Below are 17,042 nucleotides of genomic sequence, written 5' to 3'. Positions count from 1 at the left end.
CTCCTAACTCCACTCCCCCCAGAAAGTCTGAGGACGTTCAGGAACTTCTGGATGAACCTGGGGTCTACCTTGGGTCATCAATTTGAAATCTGTGAATATGCAAACACTAAACTAAGAAATGTCCCTCTGGCTTCCACATGACTCCTTGATTTTGTTTCCTTATTACCATTACTCCTACAGCCCCTGAGGTATGGGGGCGGGGACAGGGGGTGGAGGCACCCAGTATCCTTCCAGAACTATTCAAGTGCTCAATCCATAGGGACCTTTATTATACTGCTAGTAACCTAACTAAAATTAGTGAGAAATTAGGAATTGTCAAATATGCAGAGGAGTAGAAGTTTTCAACTCAACACACATTGAGTGCCTGCTATGAGCCAAGCACTTAGAGAATCAAAGATTCCCAAGAGCTTTCACTCTATCAAGGGAGAGATACCTCAAAAAACAACCTCAATTCAGTGTGGGAAGCATAGTAACTGAGTTGAGTTTAGGAGAGGTGGCAGCCTAGAAGGAAGGTGGCATTGAAGAAGGAAGACACAGGTGCTAACAAGGAATTTGGGGTGCAGGGGTTGAATTAGCCAGGTAGAGGGAGAAGAGGATTTCTAGCGGTGAGAACAGCAGAAGAAGCATAGGCACGGAGGTGTGAAAATGTACGGCATGTTGAAAGAAGCTGGTTTTTTTCTTCTTTAATTACAATCACCTAACCAACAAATGTGCATCTTATTCCCTTTTTTCTAACGTTGAGGGGGAAAATCAGTGGCAAAGGAAAAGAGCTAGAGAGCTCCTGGAGAAGGGCCCCGTGCCCCACCCCGCCGCCCTCGCCCCAGCCTTTCCCACAGCAACCATTTGGGTCCTTGATGTCATTTCAGCAGTGGAGTTTGGGGATTTCCATATGCTGCTTTTCTGTCACCTGCCTGCCCCCTGGCCAAGCCACCCCCTGTAGCAAGCAGCAGCTGCTCATCCCTCCACCTTAGTCATGCACCCCCGGAGCTGTCAGAGTGGCTGTCTCTGCCAGCTGTGAGCAAGGAAATGAGAAGCACAGGAACAGAAACAACCAAGGCTCTGCCCAAGATAGAATTTCAAAGCAGGTCATCTTTCTCAGCAAGCCTGACCAATGGGCTGGTCCTGAGCCCTTAAAGAGACAGGCAGACCAACTGACTGCTGCTCTCAGCCTGCCTTCTTTGTCAATCCACAAATGTGCTCATCTGAGCAGAAGGTACTAACATTTATCAAGCAGTTATTGTTTCCTCATGTCTCCCCATGATACTTTATTTTTAATGAAAGAAACAAGCTCAGAGAGGTTAAGGAACATCCCCAAGGTGACAGAGATAGTATGTGAATAGGGGCTAAAGCCTAGGTCATTGTGACTCTAAATTGTATGTTTTCTGTGCTGTACCACCTTGCCAGGTACTTTGGGGAGTTAATATGTGTCCATATGCAGGCTCATTCATTGCTACCAGGGATTTGAGTATGCCGCTGGGGTGGCATAAACCCCACATGCTGCCTGTAGTGACAGTGACAGTGATGCCTGTGGGGTGGGACCTATGACAGGAATACAGTGAAAAGCTGTATCTTTGTTTTTAAAACCAGGTTTGATAGAAGAGGAAAGAAAAAAGTGTGTGTCAAAATGGAATGTTCTTATAAGGAAAGCCACAAATACGCAGGCAGAAGCACGGTAGAAAATATTTGGGGAGAATAAAAGGAAAGACACAGAAGTCACATCATTTGTTGAGTCAATTCTATTGAATAAGCATTTACTTAGGACAAAGTATGTGTGCCAGGAACTGGGGGTAGAAGATGAGGAAGACAATGAGTGAAGGAGACTGACCCAGAAAGAACTACAACCCAAAAAATACACTTATTGGGCATGTGACCAATGAGACATAAGAGAATGTGTCAGGGAGCTTCTGGAAGAAGTCTACTCCCTAGTGGAGACAGTAAGGAGGCCTGCTACCTTTCAGCCTGGCTTGAATACAGTTGTGTGATGATATAATGCCTGAAGCTACCACAACCATGAGATAGGAAGGGGTTCAAAGGAAGCACTGATAGGGGAGCAAAGAATTCAGGAAAAACATCACAAGGGAAGATGACATTTAAGCTGGTTTAAAAAGCTGAGTAGGTGTTCCCCAGCTAGGGGAGGGCATTCCAGGAAGGGAGAACAGAATGTGAAGTCAAGTCCAGAAGTAAAATGAAAATACATGGCATATTCTGGTAACGGAGAACAGTTTGTTACCAGTGAATCAAAGGGAGCAGCAGGGCACGAGGCATGAGAGGCAGGCCGGGGCCAGATTACGAAGTCAGCCGGCTACACCATCTCTCCAAGAGTGGTCATGGACCATGGCTGGCCCGAGAGCTGTTACTGGTCCATGATGAGATATGGACAGAAACTGAGAGAACTTAAGACATCTTTATACAGTTTGACAGGAAATTTATTAGTCTGTGAATTGGAAAAAATTAAAGTAGTAGTAGTTTACTACTTATAGTTTGAGAAACTACATGTAGTTTCACCACAGGTAGTTTGAGAAACAACATGTAGTTTCACCACAGGTAGTTTGAGAAACACTGGGCTTGATGCTTTTAATGCTTTCCTAATATAGTTATTAAAATAGAACACAGGCATGATTCTAGGCATTGGACACATACTGCTGAGTTGATCTTAGGCAGACACTACTGGTTCCTTATCCATTTCTCCTTTTTCCCCCAGTTTATGGAACTCTGATTTTGCTTGGGCGATATGTAAAGGAGGGTGGGCTTCTCTCCCAGTTGCCAGGGCCTGAAATAAGACTGGTCAAGGGACTTCCCTGGTGGTGCAATGGATAAGACTCCGAGCTCCCAATGCGGGGGGCCCGGGTTCGATTCCTGGTCAGGGAAATAGATCCCACATGCATGCTGCAACTAAGAGTTCGCATGCCACAACTAAGGAGCCCACCTGCTGCAACTGAGACCCGGTACAACCAAATAAATAAATAAATATTTTTTAAAAAACAATAAAAACTGGTATCAAAAAGACTTCCAAGTTAAAAAAAAAAAAGACTGGTCAAATCCAAGCACGATATCCCATTCCCCACAATGGCAACTAGTTTAGGAGTGGACATGTGACCAATGAGACATAAGAGGACACGTGTGTGGGAGTATCTGGGGAAACGTATACTCCCTGATAGAGACAGTAAGGAAGGCTACTACCTTTCATCCTGGCTTGAATACAGTTGTATGATGATGTAATGTTTGAAGCCACTGTACCCATGAGATAGGATAGGCCTAAGGATGAGAAGGTTAAAGAGGAGAAAAATAGAACAAGCCTTGGTTCTTCAAAGTATCACTGAGCCATTGTCTCAAACCTGAAACTTTCAACCTTCAGACTTTATGACAGGAGATAAATTACATTTATTACTTAAGTCTCTGTAGTTGGGTATTCTGGTACTCGCAGTTGAAGGCATTCAGATTCCGATCTCCCTAAGGATCTCCGTAAGGACTACTATTCAACCAACAGTTCTCCAAACATCTGCTGATTGTTTTATTCTATGAAAACTGAACGTCATATGACTTGTTATTTGCTACCAATAATTTTCTCTCAAAAGTCTGAGTAAACTGAGAGGAACTGCTCCTTGAAACTCAATCTGACCATTCAGGATGACTTGGTTGTTAAGTGAACACGATGATTTAGTGCAAAGTTGGTTGTCTACTCAATACCCATTTACCATTTACCACTTCCTCCTTGTAACAGAATTCCAGTTTTGTTCTGATATCTCACCTACACATGGATCCAAGGAGGAAATCCCGTTTAAGCCAGTCAGCAAAAGGCATTCTGTTGACAATTATTATTGGTCCATAAAAATACACATAACCTAATTTGGCTCAATCAGACCAAAAAAAAGGGGGGGTGGGTGGGTGTGGGGACTTCATGCCTTAGGAATGATTTCTCTTTCCTCTGCTGCACTTGAACAAGAAAGTACATTATTAGCTTCATTAGTCCTAGGAGAGAGCTCTGAGATGAAAGTAACTTGAGTCTTGGATGGCACCACTGAGCCTTGATATCATTGCATCTAGAGCTCTCCCTAACCCTGGACTGCCAGTTATGTGTTTCCCTTGATGAGGATTTTGTATTACTTAGCTGTCAAAAGCACCATAATTAACACAGATAGAACTACCATCTAGCAGTTTATAATAGCTAAAGAAACACTGGGTATAGTCACACATGCACTCTTTTAAGGAAAATATTTATCATAGCACTGAATATTCAACTTTATATTTTTATAGCTTATATACATATATCCACCAGAATATAAGCTCTTTGAGAGCAGGCCATGTCTTACTAATCTTTGTTCACTACTTAGCACATAGTTGGCATTTACTCTGTCCTCAGTAAATGTTGAGTCAAGCAGCCTCTATTCTTGAGGACAGGGGATATGTCTGGTTCACACATAAATACTCAACACTTAGGGCAGTTCCTTGCACATAATAAGCCTTCACTAAATATGTACTGAGTGAATAAATGAATTTACAACTATGAATATATGATGTTTATATTAGACACCTGGTACAGGAAAGAACATTGGGCTTTTGGGCTTGAACTCTAATGACCAAGACTCACATCCCAGTTCACCAGATATTTAACCAGAGCAACTTCCTTAACCTGAGTGCCTGTACTCACCTGTAAAATGGGGATTACAGTTTCTCCATCAGCCTCACATCAGACCTGCAGAAGGTATAGTTAACCTAATGGAGATCTTGCTTAGGGACATGGTCCTGTTCTTATCAACCTTCAAGGCAAATGTTTCACGTTAGACGAAGGGAACTAATTATAGAGAATAGTGTGAATGTATCTGTACTGAGATTTGGGGATGTATTGTGAATAGCAGGGGCTTAGCAAAGAGGTATGTGGTGGTCAGAATGTGGTGATCACCTATTAGGAAGCTAAGTTCTTCATTTTTCAAATTATTGTGGTGACATCTATTACTGTTAGTACCAAAATGCTGCACATGATTCCTGGGAAGGCTTAAGCACTAGAGAAGGGTGGGCAGAGGGTCTTGTGAGATGTACTTTTAACTATGGCCGATGTCAAGAAGGGTGTGTTAATTCTTTACAAATCAGGTGAGGGTATCAAACTGGCAAAGGCTGAAACAAATTAACCTTGCTAAGAGCTTAGGGAAACAGGCACCCACAGGTATTAAGGTATTATAAATGGGCACCCCCTTTCTAGAGATCAGTCAGGCAGTACTCATTCAAAGCCTTGAAAACTCTGGCCCATCCTTAGTTAAATGATTAGTAAAGACACTTGTAAAGACTTTCCTATAGAAACTTCCATTTCAGTATTATAATGGAGTAGCAAAAAAATAAAAAGTGAACATACATGCAGAAAGAGATAAATGGCAAGGTCACCAAGAAGTGGCCCTATTGTAGACTGGTGGGATTTCAGGTGACTTCTTTTTTTTTTTTTTTTTTTTTTTTAAATTTTATTTATTTATTTATTTATTTTTGGCTGTGTTGGGTCTTCGTTGCTGCGTGCGGGCTTTCTCTGGTTGCGGCGAGCGGGGCTGCTCTTCGTTGCGGTGCGCGGGCTTCTCATTGCGGTGGCTTCTCTTGTTGCGGAGCACGGGCTCTAGGCGTGTGGGCTTCAGTAGTTGTGGCTCGCAGGCTCTACAGAACAGGCTCAGTAGTTGTGGCTTGCATGCTTAGTTGCTCCACGGCATGTGGGATCTTCCCGGCCCAGGGCTCGAACCCGTGTCCCCTGCATTGGCAGGCGGATTCTTAACCACTGCGCCACCAGGGAAATCCCTCAGGTGACTTCTTTCTTTCTTCCTTACATGTTTCCATAAAACCAGCCAGCAAAACAATGTATTTTAAAATCAGAAATAATTTAGGTATCTGGTATGTATCCTGTTCAATTCTGAGACCCAATTCCTAGAAGGGTATTTGACACACAGCAGGCATTCTATAAAACATTTGATTGTTGAATGTATGTAGATAGGGAATTGGTAAGCCATAGAGTAGATTTATACATAGCTACTACAACTCATATTGTAGAACTGAACTCACAGGTAGTAAAATACATTAAGGGGAAAAGGCAATTAATATTGTGATTGCATTAAAAATATGTAGTATAGAAAAATGATCTAACTTTTTGTTTTAGAAAAATGTATAATAAAAGTTTGGAACAGCAAAAATTAACATTGGGAGATGATAAGGTTAGGGATTTTCTTTTTTTTTTCCTTTTGTAGTCCCAGGACATATTCAAGCAGAATCTGGATAACCATCTGCCAAGGATCTGTATTGGGTGGAAAGTTGGTTCACATCATCTGCCTTAGGAGTCCAAGATTCTATTCTTCACCCTAAAAGAATGCTCTGAAAACTATAAAGTGCTTACTATCAATAAAATAAAAACTCTACATCCAAACAAATATTAAAGTGAAAAATATGAATACAGACTCAAAGAATTAGAATGTTAGTAACACTGAATGTTACTGTGCCAAATGCTTTATGTACACCATTTCAGTGCGTAAGCACAATCTTGTAACTTAGGTATTGCTACTCTCCCTGTTTTTTTCTTTCAGATGAGAAAGACACAAACGGTTGACTGACTTGCTTGAGGTCACATAGCCAGCTGTTGAACTTAAGTCTGTCACACTTTGAAGCCATGCTCTTAATTAACTAGGAAGGAATCTTACGGAACATTTTAGTTCAGCTCTTTTGTAAGAAGCAATTTTCCAATCGTGATACATGAACCCTACATATTCACTTATTTATGTTTCTCAGTGTCTTTTGTTGTTGAGATCTAAAGCTCCATTTACTTGAAGACAGAATATGACCAATTGTCTCATTAGCTCATAAGCAGCTAATAGGACCACAGGGCTTGTATTACAAGATTTGTTTATACCACAGTCATCCCTCAGGATCCTGGGCGATTGGTTCCAGGACCCCTGTGGATACTGAACTCTGCATTTGCTCAAGTCCCTTATATATTGATAAAATGGTGTAGTTTTTCTATATAACTTAAGCATATCCTCCTATATACTTTAAATCATCTCCTGATCACTTACAATACATAATAAAATGTAAATGTTATGCAAATACTTGTAAATACAATGTAAACAGTTGTAAATACTATGTAAATAGTTGAAAAAGCAGCAAACTCAAGTTTTACTGGAATTCACCCACCCCCACCCCCCTATATATATATTTTTTTTTAATTGAGGGGAGAATTTCTTAAATTTATTTATTTATTTATTTTTGGCTGTGTTGGGTCTTCGTTTCTGTGCGAGGGCTTTCTCCAGTTGTGGCGAGCGGGGGCCACTCTTCATCGCGGTGCGCGGGCCTCTCACTGTCGCGGCCTCTCCCGTTGCGGAGCACAGGCTACAGACGCGCAGGCTCAGTAGTGGTGGCTCACGGGCCTAGTTGCTCCGCAGCATGTGGGATCTTCCCAGACCAGGGCTCGAACCCGTGTCCCCTGCATTGGCAGGCAGATTCTCAACCACTGCGCGACCAGGCAAGCCCCCCCTCCCAATATTTTTGATCTAAGTTTGGTCGAATCCACAGATGAGGAACCCACAGGTTTTTTTTTTTTTAAATGTCTTTATTGGAATATAATTGCTTTACCATGGTATGTTAGTTTCTGCTTTATAACAAAGTGAATCAGCTATACATATACATATATCCTCATATCTCCTCGTTCTTGCGTCGTCTCCCTCCCACCCTCCCTATCCCACCCCTCTAGGTGGTCACAGAGCACCGAGCTGATCTCCCTGTGCTATGCGGCTGCTTCCCACTAGCTATTTTGGTAGTATATGTAAGTCCATGCTACTCTCTCACTTCGTCCCAGCTTACCCTTCCCCCTCCCCGTGTCCCCAAGTCCATTCTCTATATCTGCGTCTTTATTCCCATCCTGCCCCTAGGTTCTTCAGAACCTTTTTTTTTTTTTTAAGATTCCATATATGTTAGCATACGGTATTTATTTTTCTCTTTCTGACTTACTTCACTCTGTATGACAGTCTCTAGGTCCATCCATCTCACTACAAATAACTCAATTTCATTTCTTTTTATGGCTGAGTAATATTCCATTGTATATATGTACCACATCTTCTTTATCCATTCGTCTGTTGATGGACACTTAGGTTGCTTCCATGTCCTGGCTATTGTAAACAGAACTGCAATGAACATTGTGGTACATAACTCTTTTTGAATTATGGCCACAGGTATTCTTTAAGAAAAATAAATACATAAACGCCATGTGAGGAACACAAAAAGAAACACACCTGAAGACTTTTGACCAGGGATATTCTTTTTTTTTAATAAGTTATAAATACTTTTTAATTTATCAATGTTCATCAAAGAGCTCCCAAAGTTATTAAATCTTCTTCATTTTTCAGGAATTATTCATTCCCAGAGCAGACCACCTGCAGAAAAAGATGTATTTTAGAAAGTCAGGTTTCAAGCATCATGTCAGACCTGTGGAGTCAGGGAATTAAGATGCTAGAAATGAGTGCCTCAGCTGAGGACTATTAACTAACTGCCACAATTATTCTAAACCAGTCATGAAATAAAAGATCCACATGTTAAAATTCTAGTTCTGTTTAAATAAAAACATCACAGAAACTGTTTAATCCATTACAAGGTTTAACCTTTAAAGTCTTTGTTGAAGTAAAAACTACACATTTATTTTCTCAAAAACATCTTCCACAAAAGACTAAGGGAGTTTACTTTTGCAGATACTAAAGAGACGAGACCTGTAGCCCCCTCCGTTCTGACTCAAGTGTTTGGCAAAGATCCATGAAGTGGAAGGCAGAAGGTCAGCTCTGTACACAGGCATTTCCTGTGGAAAGTTACTCAATCCCAAGGGCAAAGTAAGGGTAACACTTCTGAAATGAATTTGGAAAGATCAAAAAGGGAGAGCAGCAGAGGATGGGGTTGCTGGTGTACCAGGCTTCTCTCCAGACAGCTGGCAGCCACGACACCCCTACCCCCACCCCCACCCCCTATCCCAGAAGACAGGAACAATGCCATAAAGGTAACTGAGTGATTTGGGCTAGCCAACTCTTCAAGTCTAATTCAAGCGCTTCCCTCACCTAGCTATTCCCTGCATTTGGTTTAGAAAAGAAGATAAGCCTTAACAACAATGTAAATATATAAACTCTCCCTTTTCTAAGGCTCAAAGGAAGAATACACTTAAAGATAAGCAAAAATGAAGCCACTCAACATTTCAACAGATAGCAGTCTATATAGCATTGCTACTGCTTTTGTTACCGGCTACTATACATCAGGAGGGGCTACCCACTGAAAGCCTCTGGGTATAAAGTCCTTGACAGAAGAGACCCTGTGTCTTCTCATCTTGGCATTTTCTAGAGTTTTAAACAATAGATATCTATTGAATGAATAAATGCTCAAATAGCAGAAATGACCCTTTTTCTTGACTCTCAGGATCATATTTTCATACATCATCAGTTGTCTCTGTGTGCGTTTTGTGTGTGTGAACTATTAAGTTCAGTTAAGCTTAATAAATACTGAGTATCACCACCACTCAGTGACGGTCCTTTAATTTCTTTCAATGATTTTAGCCCCCAAGCTGGATTCTCTAGGTTCCTCCTGGCTCCTAAAGGCAGAAAGATACCAGCTGCCATTTCCTCTTTACATTTCTAAGCAGGTTTTAGGTTCCTCTAGTTTCTCTTTCAGTAAAAGAAGCAGTCAAAAGCTAGAAGTGACTAGAATCACCACCATCACACCCTGTTTTTCCTTAGGAGTAGTTTTCAAGTCTCTGCCTTTGCTGCTATTAAATCTTTAGACAATTTATATTTAGTACTATCCCTACTATGTCTTCAGCTTAAACCAGTGGTTCTTAAAGAGGAGGACACTTGAAAATTATCTAGGAGCTTCTGAGTCAACATGTACAGATCAGGGCTCAGGCTTGTGAATTTTGGAAAACATTCCTCGGGTGATTATAAAGGTACACTTACTTTCATACTAAGTCCAGTTTACTGGATTCAAGGTACAATTAAGATCTATCTTATTTAGAAAATAACATTAAAATCTACAAAGGTTTTCGAATTAAGGAAGTTTCATGATCATTACTGGGAATATCTAAGATTGCAAAATATTTTTCTTTTGAAGCTATCCTCAGAAAAATGTGGTCTAATAGTCTAAGAAATACCAATTTAGTTAAGTTTATCTTGTAACAGTGCAGACAGTAGCACTGGATTTTACCCTACAGTCACTGACCTGGTTACTGAGTTATATACACCTATGCATTTCAACAACAGGTCTGTGTAATTAGCATTCAAAATAGTTTTAGGATTGAAGTTCAAGACTATGTGTAATCCTAAAAATGAATATGTTGGAATAAAATCTCATTAAGTGCAGGGAGTGAAGTATAAAGTGCTTGAGATTTGGAGAGTAAGAAAGACCTAGATTCTAGTTTTAATGCCACCACCTATCCACTCTTAACTTGAGCAAGTCTTTTTTTGACTTCACTGTCCTTCCATTTCCCCATGGGGGCCAGGGAAATAGGACACCTGGGACCAATGCAGATCCAAACACCTGTTCCTCCTCCAAAAGTAGTATTATACTGAAAATTTTAAAATGATTATTTTAAATTCTTAGAAAGGCCCTATGTGGATTCAGATTCTTCTTTTTGTAACCAGGATTCAAAAATAATCAGGACATATATTAAACAGACCTCAGTAGAATGTCTGCTATCCATGACTTCCAAGATATGGCTCTTCTGTTCTGGTTTCCCTTTGACAGTTTACAAAGCCTATTCACACATATATCATTTAATCATCATAATGACTCTAATGAAGTAGTTTGGTCATGTACTGTTCTCTCTCCTTTACACATGAGAAAACTAAGGTTCAGAAAGTTAAGGACTTGCCCAAGATCGTACAATCAGTTAAAGGTCAGGTCTTCTAAGCCCAAAGCTCTTGCATTTTCTTTTACATACAAATGAAGTACACAGGAATCACTCTTACTCTCTGTCCCAATAACATAGAAAACCATGATATCGTCTGGTCCTCGTGAATATATGCTAGTTATAGCAATAATTCTATCACCTGTGAGGTCCACATGAAGTCCAAGAGACTTCTGATGCTCCTAAAAATTAGCATTTTTAAAAATCACCCTTTTTAATCAAGGCAGGCTTAACCCTAAGCAACAGCTAACAAAACTGACTAGGAAGAAAGTTAGATTAGGAACAAGGAAATCATGTACAAATGTTGAGATTTCATGTTTTTGAAATAATCAGTAGTTATACTTTTTAAGAATAGCTCCCCACAACCATATTTACTTATTTTACAAAATGATTCACCATGGGATTTCTTTAAATAACCATCTAATCTTAACAGCACTTAAGTATATCCTGTATACACAGATATCATACCATGTGTAAAATCACAAAATATATTATGGTTCTCTTTTTATAAATGAAAAAAGTGAAATCCAGATAGGATTAATGTCTTGATGAATATAGATGTAGCTAAAGTAAAACACATGCTAAGCTAGAGAACAGGAGAACCAAGTTAAGCCTCAGGACTTCCAGCCTAGACTGTTTTCCACTACACAGTGATACTTCTTATCAGCTGAGGACAGGTTCTTTATCCCTCCTTTTTCACAGCTCAGTGAGGAAGACTGGCCACATGTAAAATTCCAAAGAGGCAGGAAAGAGGTGGAAGGGAAAGAAGCCAGGCTCTCTATTACTCCTACACTGGTATGTAGCTTTGGCATTATCTCTCAGCTATTATTAAGTTGTAAGTGGTGGTGTGGTGTGGATCTTATGGGGGAGTAAGGGCACCAAGCAGAGGGAGCCTCTGGAGACAGAGGTTCCAGTTCTGACCCTGCCTACAGGAAGTCACTTCATATCTATAGGCCTTAGTTTCCTCATTTGTTGATTTATTTAACAATCCTCTATTGAGCACCTGTTATGTGCCAGGCACTGTTACTGGTCCTGGAGATATGCCAGTGAGTAAATAGAAAATTTCTGTCTCAGAACTTACATTCTAATTGAAGTAAAGCAATTCGGATGATTAATAAATACAAAATACGCAGGCAATGGTGTAGCCCAGCCACTAGCCACATGTGGCTATTAAAATAAAAAAACAAACATACAAAAAATTCAGTTCCTCAGCTTTACTAGCCACATTTCAAGGGCTCCACAGCCACATATGGCTAGTGGCTACCATACCGTAGAGTGCAGGCACAGAATGTTTTCATTATCACACAAAGTTCTACTGGACAGTGCCAGGATAGAGTGATGGGGAACGGATGCTATTTTAGATGGAATGTTGAGGGAAAGCCTCTCCAATTAGGAGGCTTGAAGACAGATCTGAAGAGAGATCTGAAGTGAGGGAGTAAGTCAAGTTGCTATCTGAAGGAAGAGGTTCCAAACAAAAGGAGATAATTTATTTGTGGTATTGTTGTATACACATCACTTAAGGTCACTTTCAGCATTAAAATTTGAATTCAAAGTTCTTCAAATAATGGTCTGAGGTTTTAGTTTTATTAGAATAAAGCATGGTACAAAAGAAACAGCAACAATTCCATTTCTGTTTTGCAGAAAGCAATGCTTCCATGAGCTGCCTACTCCGTATTTAAAAACACTTCCTAAAAACTCACAAGATTAGAAACAAAAAATAGAGAACACTTCCCTTTTAAGTCAGACAACTGAATATTTTGAACTTCCTAAGCCATGATTCCTCTGTCTCTAACATAACTCTAAAGGCTTTTGCCAAGCCCTTTCTTGAAAGCTTAATTCTCCCCTTCCCAAATCCACCAAACACCTCTAAGTTTTTTTTTTTTTTTTGGCTGCACCACGCATCATGCAGGATCCCTACCAACCAGAGATCAAACCCAAGTCCCCTGCAGTGGAAGCGTGGAGTCTTAACCACCGGACAGCCAGGGAAGTCCCACCCCTCTCAATTTATTAGCATCATTTACTCCATACACTAGAAACTGAGACGTTATCTTTCCAGTGATACTTAGGCATGTTAGATTAACCAGGTGAACTACCTTTCAGAGAGAATGTTGCCCAATGATCGCTAAATCTGTAAAGCAAAGCAATACACAAATTTGAAGCAATCAGCCTATGTATTACCTTCCCAATAAGACAGTAGCGTGCTCACCATTTCATATCTTAAATCCCAGGGCTCTCATGCATTCCTTGTGGGCCTCAATTAGGTGTCCACAGTTCTCTTCTCCTTTCTCAATGATGCTATAAAACAAAATGTACTTGTTATCTAACAAAGTAGGCACTAAACACATTAGTGGTAAATAAGCATGCAAGACAGTGATGGGGAGTGAGGCCGAACACGGATCTCACTGAATACAACTGGAGTTTTAAAAAATGCTATTATACCAAATGGTTTTGTTTTATTGGCTCTTGTGGTACTCCTTGCCCATGAAAATGTCCCACAGATAACTAGTTTTGGGGGGGGGGCATGGAGGAATCTGATTAGAAGAAATAATTATGCATATTAAATATTGCCTCTAGACAATATCCAAGGAATAATACCGCTCTATAATGAAATAAACTGAATAAAAAGTTAACGTTAAATGGACAGAAAGAAGAGCTTAATTTTTTGCCTATCCCAGAGGAATTAAATTTTTGATTCTGCTCTACATTCAAATACATCTAAGTAAATCTACTTCTAACCACAAGACACCCAACACAAAGAGCAAAAAACATTTGGCTGCCAAGAGCAGCCTGATGAGCCCCACTCATGATAATCAAAGAACTTTTTACTTGTAAAATTCACAAAGGAAAGACTAGGACCACACAGCTTTATTTCTAAGGGCCTGAAAATGTAATTTTAGCAAAGAATCAAGTTAAGCCAAATTCAACTACAAAAAAAAAATTGACTCCTGACTCTAGATATTTGGGGAGAAGCCATAGCAGTCAGAGGTAATTGATGCAGAAGTAATTTAAAGAAAGGTAGGTTCTCCTTCCTTCTAAATCCTACGTATCCTTCGATAACTTTAAGGGCTGTCTGCTTGGGATAGCAAGCTCCTTATGAAAATCATAGCTGGCCCTCCCTGATCGTTTACTGAATGCTGTAAATACTGTGCTAGGCACTTGATGTGGCTTATAGCACAGTAATCCTGGAGGCAGATACTTTTATTAGGACCATTTTACAGATATGAGGCAGATATGTTAAATAATTTGCTCAAGGTCACAAAGCTGGTTGGTGGACCAGAATTCAAACCCTGACACTGGATCCCAGACTCTTAATCATAATACAATAATATCTGAAGGTTCAATAAGTACTTACTGTTAAAGTGTGTAAGTATAGTTACCGATCATAGTAGTCTTTCAATTCTACCTTCACAGTATTATTTGCAAAGTACTGAGTATTAATAAAAAGCACTGAGCTCCTACAACTTTATTCCCCCACTATGCCACTTATGATCTCTTCACTTTCTATGTGAGGACAAAAAGGGGCTGGAGGGAGAGGTGTATATTCACATTATCTGAAGATTTCTTCTGAGATTTGTTCCACAATAGAGGCTGTATACCAGCGGTCCCCAACCTTTTTGGCACCAGGGACCAGTTTTGTGGAAGACAATTTTTCCACAGGGTCGGGGTGGGGGGGTGGGTAGGTGTTGGTTCAAGCTGTAATGCGAGTGATGGGGGAATGGTTCAGGCTGTAATGAGAGCAATGGGGAGCTGGGGAGCGGCAGATGAAGGTTCACTCACCCATGGCTCGCTGTGCAGCCCGGTTGGGGGTCCTTGCTGTATACAATAGCTGTATACAATAATAACAAACAAAACCTTTTGCGGGTTGATGGTATTGTAGATGTACTATTCTCAACACTATAATGTCACCTATGTCATAGCCTGGTTGATTTTTAAATCATCTATCTAAATGGGGTGGGGTTAAGGGGATCTTCCCTACTGTTAAGAAACGTACCCTGTCCTGTGTCCTACTATGTCTAAATTTTGGGAGAAATTACCAGAAAACTTACTCTTTGATACTGCCAAACCTGGTACAGCAATCATTAACTTTAATGCTCCATTAACTTTAAGCTCCTTTAAATCAAGCAGCATCTTTACCCATTTCTACGTCTTCGGACCTAAGGCAGTGCTTGACCTATAACAGATGCTCAGAAACCCTTTGCAGTAAAGAAGGAACGGACGAAGCGAGCCCGGGTCAATCCGATCTCTCGCCAATCCCCTCAGGTTTCCCCAGCCTGAGCTACGGGCTCAGTTTACAGACAGCTTACTGCGAAGCCTACCGGGCTCTACAACCCTCAAGAGCGCCGCACGACAAAGCGAGGGCCACGACCAGCTCCACGCCGGGCAGAGGCGCCCGAACGCAGCGCGCGGAGCCTGCCGGCCGCCCCCTCCCTGGCTGCGCACTGACCACGCATCGCGCGCCTTCTTGGTCTCCGGGCAGGCGCAGCAGGGCTTCAGAGGCTTCTTCTCCTGCGACTCAGATGGGGCAGGGCTTGCGGCCGCCAGACCCGGCATTTTTCGCGCCAAAAGCAGCAACTAGTACAGACACCCTAAACTATCCAGCCTCCGCAAACGCCGCCGATTACCCGCAATCACTTCCGGTAGTCGCTGTGAAAAGAACAGGAAGTCCTACCTCCCTCTGACAATTGGGGGTGGGGGGGAAGGAGAAGAAGGGATTAAAAAGGGAAAAAGGCGCGTGCGCAGAAGAGGCAAAATGAAGCCATTAACGCGAGAGCGCCTCTTCGGCGCAGGCGCAGAGAGGCGAGATGAAAGTGCTGCGAGTTTGTAAATCAACTTGGGGAGGCCCCACAAAGGATGAAAGTAGGAAGGTTACTCGGAGATATCTCAACCCTACACCCACCACGAATGTCGAAAACCGAAGCCCGAGAAGGTGAAATGACTTGTCCATGCCAAACAAAAGAAACCACTAGCGAAAGCCAGTTCCTCTTGAATATCAGATTAGTTCCCAGTATTTTATGCTCAGCATTATCTGCCTTTTTATTGTCCTCTCCACCCCCCTTCAATTTGAACAATCCAATTCACAAGTCTTGAAAAAAAAAAAAATTCTCTGCTACTCATACCTCACCCCACACGCTTTAAATCCTCAGCTAGTTGGTATTTATAGCTTCCTCTCCAACTGATTTGATTTCAGTATGAATTGTCCGGTCACAGGGCAAATATACCGGTTAGAAAAATGCTTTTTCCTCGTCATTTCTCAAATTCAGTTAACACCTATCTACCTAAGTAGATAAGTAAACTGGTGCCTACGTTATTTGCAATATAATGCCCATACCGTTGCGGTTTTTTCTGCAGAGAATTGTTGGAGAAAGAATGAACTTATTTTTTAGAGCAAGACTTCCAGGCGTTCGTAAAATAGCTGCCTAGGGATAGATATTTTGGGTAATCAAACTTTCAGTATCACCTAACCGAGGTTTGTTTCTGTGTTTCAGAGATTTAGCTCAGGGAATCCTGAGGTGTGTCTGTGAACTGGTGCCCTGTAGGAGTAATTTCTATGTGTGTATTTTCGAAGATACTAAGACCATCCCCATTTCGTCATCTGAAAACTACTAATTAGCATGATTTTCACTTCAGTCTGCATTGATATGTTTAATAATACAACATCCTGCCCTTACATTCTCCTGAAGTCACCCTTATCCACTATTATTTCAACTAGCTGTTCACTCCCATTGTTCAGTTACCTTGCTACTCAAAGAGTGCTTCTTGAACAGGCAACGTCGACATCGCTTGGAAATGTAGTATACAATAAACACAGTTCAACAAATCAATGGGGAAAAGAAAATAAACTGGAAAAAATTAAATTCCACATCTAGATGTGAAAGGTCAAACTAAGAAATTAATAGAAGATAGAGGAGATTATACCAAGGGGTGCGGAACAACCTGTTTGACGACATTTCAAAAGAACAAATTGTAAGTAAAAAAATTGATGAAGTTAATTACATGAAAATAAAGGCTTGAGGATTTACAAAGGACATGCTGAATTATATAAACTGTTACCCATATCTGCCCCTAAGAGCTAAAGGATCCTTGCCTTGATTTATCTCTTTGCTTATTTCAAAGCACCGGGTATTTGTCAAAGATGTTTTACAGCTGTGCT

At 40.9% G+C, this 17,042-nt stretch overlaps 1 protein-coding gene across 1 annotated transcript; it reads right to left on the bottom strand.

Moving 5' to 3' along the window:
* Positions 1-8,251: 8,251 nt before the first annotated feature.
* LOC103000548 (cytochrome c oxidase copper chaperone) lies at positions 8,252-15,570 on the bottom strand. Its single transcript, XM_007181874.3, has 3 exons — positions 15,336-15,570; positions 13,098-13,186; positions 8,252-8,387 (listed from the first exon to the last, which is right to left on the bottom strand). The coding sequence occupies exons 1-2, from the start codon at positions 15,440-15,442 to the stop codon at positions 13,102-13,104; spliced, it is 192 nt and encodes a 63-aa protein (XP_007181936.1). The 5' UTR covers positions 15,443-15,570; the 3' UTR covers positions 8,252-8,387; positions 13,098-13,101.
* Between the last annotated feature and the right edge of the window lie 1,472 nt (positions 15,571-17,042).

This window comes from Balaenoptera acutorostrata, chromosome 4 (genome assembly GCF_949987535.1).
Source record: "Balaenoptera acutorostrata chromosome 4, mBalAcu1.1, whole genome shotgun sequence".
Classification (NCBI taxonomy): Eukaryota; Metazoa; Chordata; class Mammalia; order Artiodactyla; family Balaenopteridae; genus Balaenoptera; species Balaenoptera acutorostrata.
The sequence above is the reverse complement of the archived record's forward strand: the minus strand, read 5'-3'. Positions and strand labels throughout refer to the sequence as shown.

Coding starts and splice junctions, on each gene's coding strand:
- LOC103000548 (XM_007181874.3), bottom strand. CDS start 15,442: ATGCCGGGTCTGGCGGCCGCAAGCCCTGCCCCATCTGAGTCGCAGGAG. Junction 13,187..15,335: donor AAGAAGGCGCGCGATGCGTG/GTCAGTGCGCAG, acceptor TTTGTTTTATAG/CATCATTGAGAAAGGAGAAG.